The 17,519-nt window shown below is 46.3% G+C and overlaps 1 protein-coding gene across 1 annotated transcript in view; it reads left to right on the forward strand.

The window, feature by feature from the left end:
* Positions 1-17,519, forward strand: part of CDHR2 (cadherin related family member 2) — a 552,802-nt gene that overhangs the window by 355,972 nt on the left and 179,311 nt on the right. The window contains exons 9-13 of the mRNA XM_069651470.1: positions 4,390-4,533; positions 6,312-6,387; positions 8,743-8,861; positions 13,015-13,242; positions 16,514-16,669. Coding sequence (XP_069507571.1) covers positions 4,390-4,533; positions 6,312-6,387; positions 8,743-8,861; positions 13,015-13,242; positions 16,514-16,669 — 723 coding nt within the window. The remainder of the gene's footprint in view (positions 1-4,389; positions 4,534-6,311; positions 6,388-8,742; positions 8,862-13,014; positions 13,243-16,513; positions 16,670-17,519) is intronic.

Below are 17,519 nucleotides of genomic sequence, written 5' to 3' on the forward strand. Positions count from 1 at the left end.
CATCAGTGCAGCATTAGTGTGCAAGAGTCACCAATGACAAGCTGCTCCAACTTCCCACATCCTCTGCCACCATTGGGTGGTTGCAAGTCTGGCTGACGTAAGGTCCGTGCGGACCTGCGCAGGGGGCTGGTCTACCTGGAGCTGGCAGAGGAGAAGGTGCTTGGTTGCTCCAGTCCCTGTGTGGGACGCTGGCTCTCCATTGCATCCGCGATGCGGCTGAGGACCTGCCTCACAGCTGCCAACTCATCGCAAATGCGTGTTGTACTTGTTTCAATAGCAATTTTTATGTCCTTAGCATATTCCCGACACTCCTCCCTCGCCAGGGCACCCTCACTCACGTGCTGTGAGCTCCTCCTGGTGCTCTTGGATGAGGCTGATTCCCTGGTCTCTGTCCCTGCCTTTGGTTGGTCTTGGCGCAGCTTGTGGCATGTGTCCGCCATCAGGTGAGCTGTCCATGGGACTCCATCTCCCTGCCAATAATCCACCATCAGACAGCTCATGGCCGCTGGCATTGGATGTGGGGCGTGGGCTGTGGTGGGCTGACAGCTGCGGGCTGGGTGTGCGCTGTCCTACAGGTGTATGGCATGGTTCCTCTACATCCGACTGGGGTACCGTGGCAGCTGCTTCTCCAACCGAGTTGTTGGCAGCGGACAGTGAGCCTTCTGCCACTGGCTCCTGTGTGGTGGGACTGGCTGGTGTGGGTGCCATCACATTGCTGGTCGCCCTTTCACGCCTTGGTGACGTATCGACATGAGTGGCTTTGGGCTTCTGCGACGGTCCAGGTTTGCCAGTGCCCCTTGATGTGCTGGGCCTGGTGTCTCCTTCCATGCCCCTGGCCTTTTTCATCGGTGTTTGGGCCTGCGCGGCGGAGTCATGGTCCTCACTGTCAGATTGTGAGCCTGTGGGGGACCAAGAGAGGGACAGCATTGGTGATGGTTCAACGTGCATCATGCATATGTTGTAATCGCTGCAGTTCAGTGCATTTGGACTTTGAGTTGTGACATACAGGTTGCTTGCCATATGGGTCGGTCACACAGGCATTCGTCTGGGTGACACATGTATGAGGGGATGCATGCATGGGGATGTGATGGGGATGTGCACAGCACATGGGCAGGGTTGTGTTCATGGGTGTATGATTGCCCCGTGCATTGGCTGATATCAGTGTCACATTTGGGGGACAACGTCATGCTTTTGTGTGGACACTCACCTCCATCTGCCGATGACGGCACACCGCGCTCCATTTCCCCCACTCCCTCGATTGTCTCTATGCCAATGGTGCTGGCACATGTCTCATCCCAGTGTGTCATCTTGATCGGGGAGCCTGCTCCGCCGCCTGTCCCCATGCCCTGGCTCCTATTGGCTGCAAGTATGCTCCGGACACGGAAGCGCAGGTCATCCCAGCGCTTGCGCACGTCCTTTACAGTGCACGGGGTGGAGCCCACCGCACTGACTCTGCTTGCCACCTCCTCCCAGATCTCCTTCTTTTTTATCTGGGTGGGACGCTGCATGTCTTGCGCAAACACAACCTCCGCATTTGCTGCTAGTGTGTCAGCAAGTATAGTTGGTTCCTCATTTGAGAAACGTTCCTTGCGCTGGCGCACAGCACCTTGCTCCAGCGCCCTGGGCATTCTGATGTGGTGTTGGATGAAGTTGGAGCTAGCTGCTGTAGTGGTGATGAAAGTCCTGGCGGCTGAGGATGGCTTGGATTGTGTTTTTAAAGATGGCCGCCGTGCTCTTTCCCGTTCCTGTGCGATGACGCTACTTCCGGTTCCGCTTTTTTATGGTCACTGCTAATAGCGGTCACCGCTATTAACGGTGGCTGCTTTTAACGGTGACTGCTAATGCCACATCCATGGATGCGGAAGTGCTATCAGCGCTTTCTTTGCTGCCGGTAAGGGCACTTTTGGGGTCTTTAGCGGCATGGCGGTAATGTCCTTACCAGCATGGTGCAATGCACATGCCCGCGTACTCATAATGGCACGCAATTAGCGGGCTGGTTACTACACGGACACGTTAATTGCTCCATTCCGGTAAGGGCCGTTATTTACCACCTACCGCATAATGAGGTCCAATATCTCATGTTTTATTGAAGCCCAGCTGTACCTAGCACTCAATTCATCAAAAGTAAACAATAAAAGGAGAATTTTACTAACATTTTTAAACATTTTAAATTTCACCTATAAATGACCATTCAATTGGCAAGATCAGATAATATTATGCCAAAGTCATTAGGGTGTGTCATTGGGTTGCGCGAGAGTTAAAATGGCATGTTTGATCAGAGAATTGTTCAAGCAGCTGATATAGGGTCAGTTACATGGTCAGCCGTTCCTGACATATGACTGACATTTTGTGAGGCTAAATTAGTCTTTGAGAGTCACTGATTTGTGGGAAAATCTCTGGTTTGCCCTATATGCTGGTCTGCCTCTCCTGGAACGAATTGCTCTCTCTACCGATATGACTAACTGCACCAGCACTACCGACTTTCCGTAGTCAAATATATTGGCCTCATTTTCATTTGTGCCCGCATGAAAATCCATGGCAGCGTGAATCATGGTTCGAAATTGTGAGGAGCTGGGACCTATTTAGCTTTTGCCGATAGAAGAGCCTGGTTAGCTTAAAACCAACAGTTACGAGTAGTTACTTTTTGGCTCCCCAGGCCAACTGATGCCGAACAAGCACAATTATGTTAATTTAACTCTGTGTATTTGGGACAATCTATAAATAAACATTATGATACATCTATATGATATTTAAAGCATAAGGGTTCATAAATAATGGCTACAATTATATTTGCATATTATGTGGAAGCTAGATTTGCACGACGCTATGTACTAGCTCCTCGTTCCACAGTGATAGCTCCTGCTGACTGGTTTATGCTGGACACCCAGGGCCTGCTTGTAGCTCCTACTTATCCCATCTTAATTTCGAGCCCTGCAAATGCAGTAGTATTTATATTGTGGAGAGGAAGGGATCAGCAGAAGCGTAAGTTATGTTCCACCCCCTCCTCTCTGCCATAATATAGAATACAAACCCGTAGAATACAGCTCAGTCCCACTAAAAATGTGCTCCAGCTGTCACATAGTCACTGATGCAGCACTCGTCCCTATGCCTTTGAATAAGCGCTGCATGACAAATTGCTTTAATATAGTCATCTCTGCTCATCATCAGTTTGGCACAAACGTTTGCAGGCATTGCACAGCTCCTGTCTGTTACATGTCGGTTCAGACTACGGCCTTCCGAAGGGTGTTCATCCACCACAGCGCTTTGAGGCCATACTATTGGCAAAAGGTGCTATGGAAATATCAAATAACATAACATAGAAATCAGTGAAAATGAGCCATGACTTGAATGAATGGTGCAAAAGCCTCACGCCATTCATTTACGTTATCAGTTCAGGGAAAATAAGCTCCAAATTTTTTTTTTCATATTCATTGCACATTTTCATTCCTTTGAAATCATTTATTGTAATTCACTAAGTCAAACCTACAGATATGGTTTATTTTAAGGTGTATTATGGTTCAGGTCTAATTCATGAAAAACACGCAAGGAAAACCTAAGAGTCAAGAATAACATGTGGGGTACAGTGACATTAATTCCACCTGTGCAGTAGTTTCCATTGAGTTGTGCCTCTCAGGCTGATTTTGTCAACATGTCGAATAGTAAACTATGGAATGGCCAAATATGGAAATAATCCCATTCTAAATTCATTGAAGTCACTTTTCTCATACATATTCATTATGGCTTTCTGGAAAACCTGACTGGAGTTTAGAGTGCAAAGAGGCGCCAATCTGATAAAGGCCAATGCCACTTTCATTACAATGTGACAGCAAATACTCGCTCATCATGTCATTTCATGTATTGATTGTTTCATCAGTGAATGTTCCACCATTGACCACGCTCATCGCATGACCATAGCCAGTGACCATTGCATCTTTCGATGGCAGCCAAGGAACGTACATTTTTGTGATAGCAGCTGACTTTCATCGTGTGATTATAAACCGACTATTCTAACTCAGACAATGATCCACGGCTGTAAATGAAACCCCTGCAGTCACTGGGTTGCAGGGTGCCTCGACTGTTCTGGGTCCCCTCGTTGTCCGCAGGCCTGTTTATGTCTCTGGTTTGCAGTTATTATAGGGACCTCTTACCGTATTTTACAAGAACGGCAGCCATTTTGTGTTATGCGTCTGCGATGATGTGAAGTGGATTCTGTCGCTGGGTCCTGGCAGAAGAACCCATCGATTCCCTAGACACAGGCACGCAAGGCATTGATGGCCAATCTGAGCTCAATCAGAGGTTCTTCTTGAGTGCGCCGCCAGCCTTATAAACCTATGCATTAAAAGTCCTCATGATCGCCCTTTGCCTCACGTTCTTACTCTTTGTTTACAGGATGCAGGGGGTACATTCGATGGTACGGAAATAGTGAGAAATACGACCACCTATCTGTCCATCGATGTAGTAGATGTGCCCGACTTGAATCCCCAGTTCCTCAAGGCGCCTTACGTGGCTTCAGTCCCGGAGAATTCTACCCTGGTAAGCAACGTTCTTCCAGACACAGAGAGCAGAATGACACTGCGGTGACACCCAGCCATTTAATTACACTTCCTGGGAGTGTGATACGGTGATAGTCACTACGAAGAATGGTAGGGGGCCCCTGGTGTTCCCTACCCGCTTATTAAAATGTCCATACACTCTCACTCTCCTTAAAATCGGATTCCACACTGGCCAGGCTCCTCCCTTGTTGAGTATCTGTGTAAGGAGTCTGCAGATGCTTTGAACAAGGAGGCACACGATGCCTGACCATTGATTATGCTGGCTAAGACTGATGGGAGTTGTAGTCCAGAGAGTCGAAGGTTGCAAGAACTTTTCTAAGGGTAGACTCAAATAATATTGCTGGTGATACCGAGCTCTTGGTACGTAACAAGATGCTTACATTTGCAAAAGCCAGTGGGTGATTGGCTGAAATGTGAACATCATGTTTCAGAAAACAAAGTCATGTAAGGTCAAAGGAAAAAAACTATGAGCGCGAATGAAACAAAAGAAAGAACTTGGTTCTTTCTGAGACCCTGCCTGCTGCTGAAATGACAGGCTGAATGTTTTATCTGGAGTGATAGCAAGGGAACAGGTTTTTTTGTATTGTTCTCTACGGGAAATAGCGGCAAAGTTATGGTTGGTTTATAAAGGCTTTAGCAAAACAGAAAGGTGATGGCTGGAAGGTTTTGAATGAATCATAACCACGGGCAAAGCTCCGGGCAACCCTCCAGACCATCGTTTTTCAGCCTGCCAAGCCATTACAGAAGGGGAAAAACCATATGCAAATCAGGCTTGGTCCTACCCCAAAAGGGGCAGTCCCGCCCGAGCTGCTAGGTCACATCCCTTCTGCATGAGACCACAAGCATCCCCAGACATGTTTCAGCCTTGTTGGGCGTCATCAGTGAGGAGTAGCTTGGGTGTCTAGGCCCGGCAGACTCCGGACCCACGTCTGGGCATACCCGTCCCACTCGGGGTGACTTTAGCAAAACAGAAAGGTGATGGCTGGACCCCTTTTGCAATGGCACAGACAGGCTAAAAAACGGTGGTGTGGAAGGTTGCCCAGAGCAAAGCCAGTGGTTCAGATTATTTCAAAGCCTTCCACCCATCACTTTTGTGCTTACTAATGGTTTATAAAGGCTTCAAAAAACGATTCTTCCTGAAATGGGTAAGTAGACTAAGCTACTTCTGCTAAGTCAACTTTAAGTGGAATAATAAATTAAGAGGGGGGCTCTAAAGCTTCCTGGAGCAATGTATTGGGGACTGGCCTATAGTGTCTGCCCAGCCTTAAATCAAAAGTAGCCAAAGAACCTTTAAAGGACATGGCCCCTTTTAATCAAAGGAGTGACCTACCAATCGAATTTTCTTACCTGTAATGATAGGGAGTAAAATATATTTTGAAAGGTGTGTTAAAATAGAATGTATATGCAGTAATAGAAATGACCAAAATAAAGATATTCAATTATAAAATCGAAAAATCAAATCAAAATAAGTCACTACACCATGTAATCCCAAAATTATTTTGTAAAAAATCAAGGGTTCTTATGTATTGATTTAATTAAAGCATTGTAATAACAATACTTTAATACAATGTTTTAAAAAAATCATAGAATGTATTCTTTATATTGTATATGTTTCTTCCTGTTAGAAAACAACCTAATTCCAAATGTCTTTTTCCAAACGGCAAATCACAGTTTTTTCGTCTGAAATATATTTTTGCACAAGTATTTATATCTCACAAATGCATGGCTTTGACTCGGCAATGCACATCTTCTCTGTAGGGAACACAAGTGCTGACCGTCTCTGCGATCGATGCTGACAGAGGGATCAACGATGAGATCATCTATAGCATATACAGTAAGTGCTCCTAGAGCTCCTCCCTGGCAAGGTCTTGGCTCCTCCCCAGGGTTCGTCATTTACATATGGTGACTTTGCTGTGGTTGCAACGTGTTCCTTTAAAAAGAAACCGCTTGTGGACAATAGGGGACCACTGTGGTGGCCGCTGGCAGGGGAAGTATGGTTGGTGGAATCAAAGAGATACCAGGTGGGAGCCGAAGATATCAGAATGAGGAACCAAAGGATAACCAAATAAGGAGTGTAGATATTGCAAGAAGGACAGAACCAAAGGGACTCTTGGAGGGAAAGAGACAACACAGGGAGGAAGGAACCAAAGAGTAACCAAATAAGGAGCATTGATATTTATTTATCTATTTGTAATGCGCCGACAGCCTGTGGGCATCGGGGGGCAAACAGTAACACAGATAGACGGAACACAAAGAGACGGGACAGGGAGGCATAAAACACTAACTTAGTAGGGGTGGGATTCACTTGAAAAGAAGAGTTTTCAGTGATTTCCTGAATGATATGATTGGGAGGGAGGAACCAGAGAGAGTCAGGTGGTGGAGGGATGAAGAGCTTCCACAGGGATAGGGAGACACCCAAGTGTCTCACTAAGTTGAAAGTTGATACTATAGGGAGGGACACTGGGAGAGGAACTGCTATCACTGAGTAAGATACACTCAAGAGAAACATAATAAGGAGAATCGATATTATAGTGAGGGGAAATAAAGAAGGATAGTAGGAGGGAAATGCATACTAAAGGGAGGCAAGACTCAACATTGGGAGACGATGCAAACTGAAGAAACTAAAGAGACGCTGGGGTTGGAGTAGATTCCATAGAGGAGGAAACAAAGACACTCCAATGTGCCGGAGTTGTTTCTGCAGGGTAGGGGTATTAATACTAAGGGGAAAGGAATTTATGAGACACTGGTCATAGGGCCATGGGGTGTGGGGGAGTCAAAGAAACATTAATTGGGGGAACAGATGACATTGAGAGGGAGGAACGAAAGAGCACATGTTTGAGGCATATAACAATATAGGAGTGGAGCCAAGGAGTCACAATGTATTACATTTTTACTTTGAATAGTGTACTATTTGTATATCCTTTTTCAATTTTATCTGTCTTGTTCCTACTAATGTTACAATGATTGCATTTGTATTTTGTTTTACTTTTATGGCATAAAAATGCAGAAATAAAGTATGAATTGATGGTATTGAAAACAAACTTGCAAACATTGGCTTTCCATGTTTTCCAGGGGGTACACACCATTGGCTGGGCAATTACACCAATCAAACGTAACTTTGTGTGCTCTCCAAATAAACCTTCTTTTAACATTGACAAAAAATTCATAGGGGTTTCAGGAAAGCAAAGTCTAGAGGCCCAACAAAGCAACATAGCAGAATCATTAGGGATGACTTTCTGGTGCTGACAGTGCATTCACTAGCATTGGGCCACAGACAAATAGCTCACTGTGATAATTGGCTGTGGGGTGCTTGGTGCGGTTGAAATTAAGGGTTCTGTGTGGCTATCCCTCCCAACCACCATTGTTCATGTTCCCTAGGGCTCTAGTCTCATGCATACCTTATGCCTTGTCTATTTCAATCTTTGATGGTAGGCCTCTGACTCTCCAAAAGCCTTTTGAGAGGGGGGCACGCGACTTAAGGTGAACCTACTGCCCCCCTGTAAATCAGGCAGAGGAAAAACACTTTAGTCCTCCCCCAACCTGGTGTGGCATTGGACAGGAGGCAGGGCCATTCATGCACTCAGCCCCATGACATCCTTTTTATCTCTCATACGGATGGCTTCAATCCTCAGCCAAAGCAGCATTCCTCAAGGCTTGAAATGACAGGTACAATGTCCATTCATTTCCATTTATCCAAACACATAAACAAATTCAACCAGCCAGAGACAGCCAAGAGTCAAATAGGCCTTCACCAAATGTCTCACAGAGGTTGCGCTTACCCCACAAATCACGGGGAATGTAAGCGTCCCTCTCCTCCACTGGTGGGTGGATCACCTCAGCAGTTGCAGTCTACAACCAAGTGGTGCTCCCCTTGTTCTCACTTCCAAAATGGCTGTCTCTCTGCACACATTAACCCTTTCCCTCGGGTACTGGACCTCTTTCAAATGTGTGTGGTGCTCCTCTGTCTGACTCTCATGCTTTCTCTACAACCCCATTTCCTTTATTCCATTGGGCGTGGCAAACTGCTGTAATAGGAGAAAATCAGTTAAAATCGCACTGGTCACTGAGAGCCGATGTCTTGGCAGACAAGGGAGAGGATGAATAAGAGGGCCAGCGTAGGGGAATAAGGGCTTAGGCAACAGTCTGTGAATGGAAGTGCATTCATGGGTATTTACATTTTTCTTTCTAGATGCCACCTTCCCTGGATTGTTCAGCATTAATGAAACCAGCGGAGAGATCCTTGTGAGTGGTCTGATTGACAGGGAGGAGTTGCTGGGTTCAAATGAGCAGATCCTTCTTGTGGTCGTGGTACGTATACAAACTCATGAACACGGCAGGTATGTTGTTCATAGCCAGGGATGCTGGGAAACAAGGCAAGGGAAAATGGCAATTCAATGGTCGTTGAATTCTGTGAGACATTACAGCATGCAAAACAATAGGAAGCAGGAAATGGTTGGAAACTATGAGGTGAGAGGCTGTGGTGCATGCAGCATTGTGGGAAGCAAGCAATGCCGGGGATAAAGGGAAGCAACCAGTGAGAACCGTGTAGCTCTTAGGAGTCAGGATAGAATTGGGGAATGGGGAATACCTGGGGCATTGACTGCAGGCAGAGAACATGAAACATGAATTAGGCAATGCATGTCCATGGGAGCTAAATGAATTTCCAGAAATACCACAAATAAAATGCTCGGGTGCCAGAGGATCTATACCACTGACAGCCAGAGTTAAATTCATAGAGGTTCATCTATCACTAGTCTAAGGACTACAATCTCAGAAATTCACAAAGTGAAGTGTTGAGGATCCTTGTATCTTCCAATTGGTGGAACAGACGTTCAGGCATCACCAGACCCTGGCCAAGTTCTTGACTTGGTCAACCATCATGATTGCCATTACCCTTCTTCCTGAAGCCTACTATCTTTAACCAATGTGCTCAGACATGTCTAGCAGTTGCCACCCCTTTTGATCTCATTCCCAAAGCTATCTTGTCGCACCAGCAGAGACTGGGGAGGCCTAACTATGTGGAAGCAGTGCAGTGATATTCTCTTTCTCTGAGTGTAAATGGAATGTTAGGTAGTGGCCAATAATGCAGGATTCCAAGAATTGATCAGACATGAACATAACAAGGCATCCCTTCTCATGATGTGTCACACTTGATGGCTTTTGGCGGGGGTTAGGGGAGTGTTAGGAATGGTGTAGCACTCTCTCGCTAACCTATCCGTTTATGCAGATGTTTTATGATGATATCCCAGCACTCTGAAGATCATAGGGAGAACCGTCCCAATGCGCTTGAACTCCTTTGAGGACAGACTGTTAATTGCACCAAGAAGATGTATTAGTATTGCCCCTTCTGTGCTTAAAGATCTGTCAGGATAGCTTGCCACTGCTCCGGGGCCTTGGTACTGGACCTGACGGTTTCTTGATATTAGCCCGCTTATAAGCTTACAATACCTGTAAGGACAGCCATTGGGTTGTACCTAGATATGTGGGTAGCCTGGCATTGCAACTAGAAGAAAGCACATGCAGGTTAACACATGTGTTACACTAGCATTTACGCCATATAATTTAGCCCGTGCAAGAAGCTCAAAGATATACGTTGATAACCCTTCATAGCACTTATAACAGCTTATGTTATCCATTGTAATGCACAGCAGTTATATGCAGATATCCTTAATATCGCACTTACTAGACTCCTTTGATTAGCGTTCGTAGAACTTGGAAGATGTGTAGTAAGACTATAAAGGGAACCTGTCTATTGCGCTTAGAGAATACCATTATCCCAGTTTCTACGGTAGCCTGTCTGTCACGCCTAGAAGATGTCCTACGACACACAGTGTATTGCACCCCATTGCACCTACTAGACTCTGGGATAGCCTGCCCATATTGCCTAGAAAAGTCTACGAAGGTAGCTGGCTTTTTCTTCCCCACAGAAGATCGGATTACACAGATGGCGCAACAAGACACACAATACATAAAAACATGAACCACAAATAACATAGAAATGGCGCTATAACTATCCAAGCAAATAATTACAGCATTAGTGAGGATAACCAATGAAAAATTGCAGTATTTGAGCGATCAGTTCAAAACAATATTCATCTTTGATGCTGATAGTGGGTGGTTCAGATTATGGAGACTGTGTAAAAACAAAGGTAAACTACTTGATCCACATCCCACCAAAATACAAACAGTGTTATGCTCACTACACCAATCATTAATATGAATTTGTTGTAGAACCCTAAAGTCAGCTGGTCTGACACAATTAGGAACCACTTTTATATTAAGCCAAGCTTGGATTTTATTCTTTAAGGACTCCCTTGTTTCATAATGAGTTGATTTTGCTACATTAGTTATTATAAAGTTTCTTGAATCAAGAACAAAGCTGCTCGAAGTGGAGTCGCTAATTTTCGCCATTTCACATTTCCTCAGGCGCAAATCCTTAGTGGATGTATTAGTCAATAGTTCCACTGGTCTAATAGCCAATGAGACTCCCTTTAATGGGGCTTTAGGGCCAGGGATGATGGTGGCAGGTACTCCCTTCTTCTGTGCAGGCAATGTCAAATGCGTAACCACAGTAGGATCCGTTTGAGTTCCTTGATGGTGTTCTGTATGGCTGAAAGGCTTTTCTGTCCTGGTATCCTTGTCAGTTAATGAAATGGGCCGTGGGAACTCAACTATCTCCCTCCCAATTATCTTGACCCAGGAGAGGAGATCCTCCATGTTGTGGCATGCCCCAAGGTCTTGCAATAACTGGACCTTATAATCCAACCAGTTAGTGGGAACAATAGAAGTAACTGTCCCACAACTGGGGCTCCCTGGATTCTTCATGCTTATTTGTTCACTCAACGACACCAGAATAAGAGGCGGTTCGAAAGGGTGTGGTAATTCAGGAGAGGCACAAGATAGCGAAGGTATAGCACTAGGACTGGTGTTAATGGTACTATTGAGCTGATGATTGTTACATAGCAGCTCAGAGAGGAGACTCTGTTCCTTTTGGAGCCTCTGACGTCTCCTGGCACTTGAGGCTAACACCTCAGAGAGACATTTGCCTCTCATTCGATGGTCCATTGTGGGATTGTGGGTAAGGATGAGGGATATGGCGGGTAACCTACGCCCTCCCCCGCATTTATCTGATTAATAAATGGCTGCGGAGTAGAGCCCAATACCGCCTCTAACGAGCGGACAGTATCCATGTCTATAAGTGACATAGATTGCATTCTAGTGACTGGCATATCCGCAGCTTGAGATGATCTGGAAAAGCAATTATGAATCTGGGAATGCAACCCAATACACTTGCCTGGGAGTAGCCCCCAGGTTCAACTCAGCAACCAAATGTGGGGCTGAGGAAATGTTTCACTAACGTGGCAAAGAGGGGCCAGCATCTGCGCTAAGCAGCTGATATATAAAGTGCTGCCGGCACCGGCTGAGCCGTGGGGGCCGCCTAGGCTGTCAACAAGGACGCAGTAATCAAATGGAAGAGGAGCCGTAGTTTGGAATTCTGGGGCAGTCTAGGATGCTAAGTCTTCCAGGACTTTGAGCAGGACGACTTGCTGAGCTCCCAGTGTCGCTCCTGCACACTACCGCAGCCCAAAAACAACCCTGCACTCCTTGCAAGGATGGCCGGGTAGCGTGCTGAAAACACACGCCGTGCTGAAAGACACGCCGAAAACCCCGCAACTCTCTCTGCTTCCTGCTCCGGGGACTAGAAAAAAGGACCCTATGTGGTATGCCGAAATCAAGCCACACTGCCTTACGCATCCGCTTCCGACTTCCACCGTTGCACCGTAGTTGCTATAGGAAGGGATAAAAGGGACAAATCTGAGCTTCAGGTATGTATAAACGCACCACTTCGGTGGACATCTGCCGCAGGCATGGCTATCCATCTGCGCACTTTAAAATGCAGCTACGACTACGACAAATTCGGTCTAGCTGGTCGCATAACCGCATCACACTAAAACACCAGACTTGCCTCAACACCTCTGCCCTTAGAATACAGTGACAACCTATGACCAATTTCAGTCTAGCTGGGTACATATCGAGTCAACTGCGCTAGCGCTCTGTCGTGACCTCCCTCAGTACCTATCCACATGCCTGACCTCTTGGGTTGCTTACTGAAGCCTAGCCAGATGCACACACGCTTACTAAGCCTCCTCTTAGGAACTTTCCGATACCTGGACTTCGGTTCCTGAGGGCGTTCCTACCACAAAACGCTTTGAGGCCATACAAATGGGAAAAGGCGCTATATAAATGACTACTACAATACAATACAATGCAATGTATGCACACAATTATTGCTAGGTTTGATTGCAAGGGTCATGTCTACAGGATCATACACATGGAGTTGCTATAATGCCCTCTACTTGGCTGCCTCGGTTCTGGGAATCTCAATCCGCCTATGAGTCAGTTTACCTTTGCCTCACTATCGATTTTGCAGTCAACATAGCTGGTCTCGTTTCACTTTCAGGCGAAGGAAAGCAAGCTAAACATCTTGAACCAGACTGCATGGACCAGCGCAGAAGTGACAGTGCAGGTGATGGACATTAACGACAACACGCCGAGGTTCTATGACTGCAAGATGCCAGACTGCAACTTCACCGATCCTGTGAACAGCTACGTGGGAGTCATCGACGAGCACACCTCCACGCGGGTGCCCATAGAAAACCTCACGATCACAGCATATGACCCTGACAAGGTAAAGTATACTGGCTTGCGCTCCTTCAATGACCAACATGTCCTGAGGGAACCTTGAACTTTCCATGACTCTTTGGCTATTCTGGGGGCTCCTTCATAGTGTGTGTTCCCCTGCACCACACACACTTCAGGGGTGGCAACCCGATGCATAAATGCAGGGGTTTCACACAATGTAAACATGCCTGGGTTCTGCATAGCCCCCAATAATGTGACATGGCCTGTCCTCAGTTGTTATTGGACCAGGTACTTTTCTCTGGTGTCCTAATCTGACAAGGCAATGCGGTCTTCATTTTTCATTCCATACAAGGCAGCCAAAGCTTGGACACTGCCTATCTTCACAGACTGATGTTGACTGGGCTGAATTGACACACACAGGGTAATGTGTCAGGGATTTTTAACCATTCCCGAGCCCCCAACCCCTTATTTACCCTTTCCCGCCCCCCAGAAAAATTTGATGACATTTTTCATTATTTTATTCACGTTTAAAATGCAGTCGTAATGCTGCCTGATGATGAAACGCCGGTATACGGAACCCAACAAGGGTTCCGTGGCATTAGCTGCAATGGCCCACCAAGCTAATGCTCTCTGAGCGCTGTCGATCGGAACAAATAAAATTGATCTCCTTTGCCTGCCCAGGCAAGGTAACTCAAACTAGACTCCACCAACACAGAGGGCCTCATTAGGACCCTGGCGGAGAGGGTATTACGCCAGCGTAGTGCATGGCGTACCTCTCCGCCATACTACGAGTTCCCGTAGCGCCATGGAGGTTTTCTCCGCCTGGTTTTACCAGCCGGAGAAAACCATGGCGCTACGGGACCTCGTTGTTAATTACGCCACCGTATTTTACGGTGGCGTAATTAACTCCTTCCCCACTCCCATTATACCCTATGGGGCAAAAATGGGAATGGGGAAGGGCAGAATGGGGATTGGGGATTTACCGCTCCGCCGAGGTCGGAATGGGGCGGTGAATCCGCCAACCCCCATGGCGCTATCGGCGGCTTTCCGCCATGCTTCGCGGTGCATTTAGCACCGCGAAGTCCGCCTGGGTCGTAATGAGGCCCAGAGTAACGTAGTGTGAGCTCCATTAACCATGACTGGGAAATGCTGCTTCCATGTTGTCGATAATGGTAAGATAATGCGTCTTGAAGCATGTACCATTGCGACGGGGGCATTGCAAAACACCAAATAATAGATGTAATAACGCATGCTGATTTGTGTTGATCGGGCCAATAGAATGCTGTATGGATTTGCCATACAAGATAGTCTAAGTTTGCACAGGCTCTTTCGTTGCTGACAAGGCAATGTAGCTTGGGCTCGATTGACCTTGACCAAGCATGACTACGTATGCTCTTTTGGCCTTTATAAAATGACATGGACCGCTCTCACTCAGTCATGATAACTGACCCGTTGCTTGTGCTCCATTGTTTACCTGGGCATAGTCCATACTTTGTACATGCAAAAGTGCTACAGCCCTCCATATGTCTTTGCTGGCCCATTAGTGCTGTGTTCTGTGCCAGTGTTCTTTGGCTCAGGCTCCTGTGGCTGTTTCACCACATGTTAAACAGGGACGTCATTTCAGCATAACGCCTGGGGTAGCGGAAGTGACATCACACGACCCTTGACCTCTGAAAACATCACAGGAAGTGATTTCATTTGACGGAACCCCGAAATGATATCACGGGAAGCGAAGGAAGACGACCGATCGATCGCCCTTTGATAAAACAGGAAGGGGCATCACATAGCATTGTTCCTAAGTACACTACGAAAAATATGGTTACCATATCACTATAATGTGATATACATTTCATACAAGAATGGATCACCATATGTATCATTAATATCTGTGTGTATAGGCCCATATTGCCAAATTACTGTGAATGCAAGAAGACTTCCAAGGTCAAACGATAATGAAGTGTTATTATAAAGCACTTACGCCTAAGCGCTTTACATAGAACAAATATACATACAATATCACCCAACCTTTGTTGGTACTCATTTATCGACCTCAGAAGGATGCAGACTACATCAGGGACTCACCCCTTGAAGTCTGTCTGAAATAAGCCTTTAATGAGTCTAGCAATTGTATAGAATTACAGAAAGACAAATTGTTATTCCTATTCATTCCTATTTAGGGTCACTACTCAAAGTGTTACACTGGTGCAACCCACTGTTTTTTTAAGGCGGCCTGAACAAGAAAGCCAGCCACTCCAGAAACAAAGAGCCACATGGCACTGGCCACAGCCAGCCCAGGAGCTTACATTTACAAAGAAAAGAAAAGAAAACTGTTTGGCCAGGGAGACCACAGGGGTAGCACGGGAGACCTCAGGGGTCGCAGTTGCGTCCTCTGGCGACACCCAATTGACGTCCCTGATATTAAACCTGTATATAGCATGTTAAATGTGGAAAAGGTGAAACAAAATGTTGCATTTTCTAAGACATTTAGCCTAGTGAATTGATTAAAACGGAATACTAAGTACTGGAGACAATTCAGTGCCTGATTATTTAAATAACACAGGTCTTTGGTACTAGAGAGAACAAACCAGTGCTTCATTTGTAAGCAATACTTTCTAACTATAATGGCGAAACAGCTGCGGAATTGAGAAACCTCCGAAGAGGAGTTCATGAAACAATCCAGTAGTTTGAAATGTGGAGCAGTAGTAGTCAAAACAGTATTATTTCCACTGTTGGAACAAAAATGTAATGAATGCAGAAACAATCTGTTTTGCATCAGTAGCATCTGCTTAGAAAGGTCCAGGCAGGTATGGTGTTAGCACTTGCAAGCATGACAAATAGCCCTGCGGAGAGTGCAGGTGCTCAGCCATAAATCCTGGGGCTGAGCACCTGATATTCCTGGCACAAATTGAGTGCTGCCTGGACAGGGTTCTGTGGTCTTGTCTCCATCCTGGTGCTTTACCTCTTCTCAGACCTTTTAATAAGTTGTTGCGTAAAGTGCTGGGCCAAGGAAATCTCCCGGTGTTCTGCGTGCTATTTTTTTCTCTTGAGTTTGGTACATGGAGCCCTAGTTTTGCAATAGCAGACACACAACTACCGATATCAAGATGCCATTTAAGAAAGCAGACTAACACTTGACATTTCTCTGTCCTGTCTGGTCATGTCTTAGTCTATGCCCCCCAGTTTCTGATGCCACATCCCTGGGGGTTTGTAAAGGGTTCTGTTTAGCAGCTAGATTCCTTAGGGATCCTCCTGGCCAAGATGTCTTGCCACCAGCCGTAATGCCCAGCTCATGCAGTGTTCTGCTTATTTTCGAGCAGGAATCCAATGGGACCTTCACTCTGTCCCTCGAAGGGCCTGCGGCTGCATCATTTTCTGTCTCCCCAGTCAAGATTGTGAACACCAGCGAGGTTCAGATCCAGGTCAAAGACCCCGCCAGCGTGGACTATGAAACACTGCAAGTGATGCACGTTGTGGTAAGTTGGAGCTCCCTGCTTCAGGGAGCATGTAGTTCTCCAGTGATATCTTCTTCCATTGAATTGAATAACTATAAGCAGGCTGTCACCTGGTGCTGGGTGATGACCCAACGCCGCGTGCAAATCGGTGGAAGATGTCAATGCATGAAAGCCACAATGACATTTACTTCTAATGAACCATGGGGTTGAGGGCCTGGGGCTGCTGGAGGAAATTGAAGCAGCCTATGCGATCCAAAAAGTGTTGTGTTGTGGCTATTTAGTGGTCCTCAGTGCCAGTGTAAGATAATGGGAAGTTGCCTAATAGCCTTCTGTGAAATGTAATGTTCAGTTTGCACAATGCTCCTGCACTGACCTTTGAATAATAAGCGTACCTGCCAGTCATCACACTTTTAGAGCATAGGCCTGATGCCAACTAGTGCTGATTTATAACTACATCTCCGGAAAACTAAATCACAGTAGCACCTTCTCAGAGCATCAGCACTCGTCACCCAGCCATGAGCACATGCAGATCAAGCCCAGGCTTGAGCTCAGTTTCTGGGTGACATGGATCAGCATGTTGCTCCTTAATCCCATTGTCTCTGGTAGTTTGTGAAAGTCACTGGATCCCACGGCGGGACCTGTGCTGCTCAATTCATGAGCACGGTTGAGTTGGTGAATAAGCGAGCCTCGTCAACCTACATAATCCTCAATTTTGTGGGCTGCTACCAGGGGTGTTGCTAGGTTTGTAAAAGATCTGGGGCTATGCTAATATCTAGCCTTTTGGTTGTAGGCCCTGAGCTTCTGTCCGGGGCTAGAACCAAAAGACCCAGGGCAATAGCCCCTTCAACCCCTCCACCCCCTAGCAATTCCT

The sequence above is a fragment of the Ambystoma mexicanum genome, chromosome 3p (genome assembly GCF_040938575.1).
Source record: "Ambystoma mexicanum isolate Mex_15411 chromosome 3p, UKY_AmexF1_1, whole genome shotgun sequence".
NCBI classification, from domain to species: domain Eukaryota; kingdom Metazoa; phylum Chordata; class Amphibia; order Caudata; family Ambystomatidae; genus Ambystoma; species Ambystoma mexicanum.